The sequence below is a fragment of the Protobothrops mucrosquamatus genome, unplaced genomic scaffold, assembly GCF_001527695.2.
Source record: "Protobothrops mucrosquamatus isolate PMUCROS unplaced genomic scaffold, P.Mucros_1.0 scaffold50150, whole genome shotgun sequence".
NCBI lineage: Eukaryota > Metazoa > Chordata > Lepidosauria > Squamata > Viperidae > Protobothrops > Protobothrops mucrosquamatus.
Window position 1 is genome coordinate 1 of NW_015435876.1, and position 1,044 is coordinate 1,044.

The 1,044-nt window shown below is 55.8% G+C and overlaps 1 protein-coding gene across 1 annotated transcript; it reads left to right on the forward strand.

The window, feature by feature from the left end:
• Positions 1 to 5: 5 nt before the first annotated feature.
• Positions 6 to 636, forward strand: LOC107302335 (proline dehydrogenase 1, mitochondrial-like; the record flags this gene model as incomplete). Its single annotated transcript, XM_015831430.1, has 3 exons — positions 6 to 163; positions 263 to 361; positions 548 to 636. Coding segments are annotated over 3 exons (346 nt in total), but the record flags the coding sequence as incomplete, so codon positions are not given.
• Positions 637 to 1,044: the final 408 nt, after the last annotated feature.

Genomic DNA, 1,044 nt, shown 5'->3' on the forward strand with positions numbered 1-1,044 from the left:
ATGTGACCATCGACGTAGAGCTCTCACGCCGGGAAGGCTGGCATTTCGGAGCCAAGCTGGTGAGGGGCGCCTACATGGAGCAGGAGCGAAGTCGGGCGGCCGAGGTGGGCTACGAGGATCCCATCAACCCAACCTATGAAAAGACGAGCGAGATGTACCACAGGTGGGGCAGAAGGGGGTTCGGGGCTCCGAGGCTCTTCGGGGGGGGGGGAAGGAGGACACCTGGGAGGTCCGCTGACACCTCCGCCCGTCTTTCCTGCAGATGCCTGGACTACATCTTGGAGGAGATCCGGCACAGCCGGAAGGCCAACGTGATGGTGGCTTCTCACAATACAGACACAGTCAAGTTCACCCTGGGCAGGTACTGGTCAGCGTGAGGCCCGCCGACCCACCTGACGAAGCCCCAAAGAGGAGGGCTCCTCGTCCTGGAGACACCGCAAGATGGCGTCTGCACATCTGGAAGGAGGGTTGGGGAAGACTATTCTAGAACCAGGTGGAAGAGCCACAAGTAGGTTGTCATCTGAAACCCTTCCTTCTTTTTCTGCAGGATGGCAGATCTTGGCATCCACCCTTCGGAGAACAAGATCTACTTTGGGCAGCTTCTGGGCATGTGTGACCAAATCACCTTCCCTCTTGGTAAGGCGGGCCTTCAAGGAGAGTGATGTGACTTTTGGCCAATGGGGGGGGGGTTGTCACTTGCGCCACTAGCTGCACTTTGATTGGAACACCGCAGTCTTCAGATTCCAAGAAGCTGAGACACGGAACCAGGGTGGACTTATCTATGTTAACCCTCCCTCCCTTCCTTCCTTCCTTCCTTCCTTCCTTCCTTCTTCCCTTCAGATTTCCATTCCTTTTTTTCCCAACCTTTCTCTCCTTTCTTCCTTCCTTCCTTTTCCCAACCTGTCTTCTCCTTCCTTCCTTCCTTCCTTCAGATTTCCATTCTTTCTTTTTCCCAACCTGTCTCTCCTCCCTCCCTCCCTCCCTCCCTCCCTCCCTTCCTTCCCTCCTTCCTTCCTCCCTTCCTTCTCCCAACCTGTCTCTCTT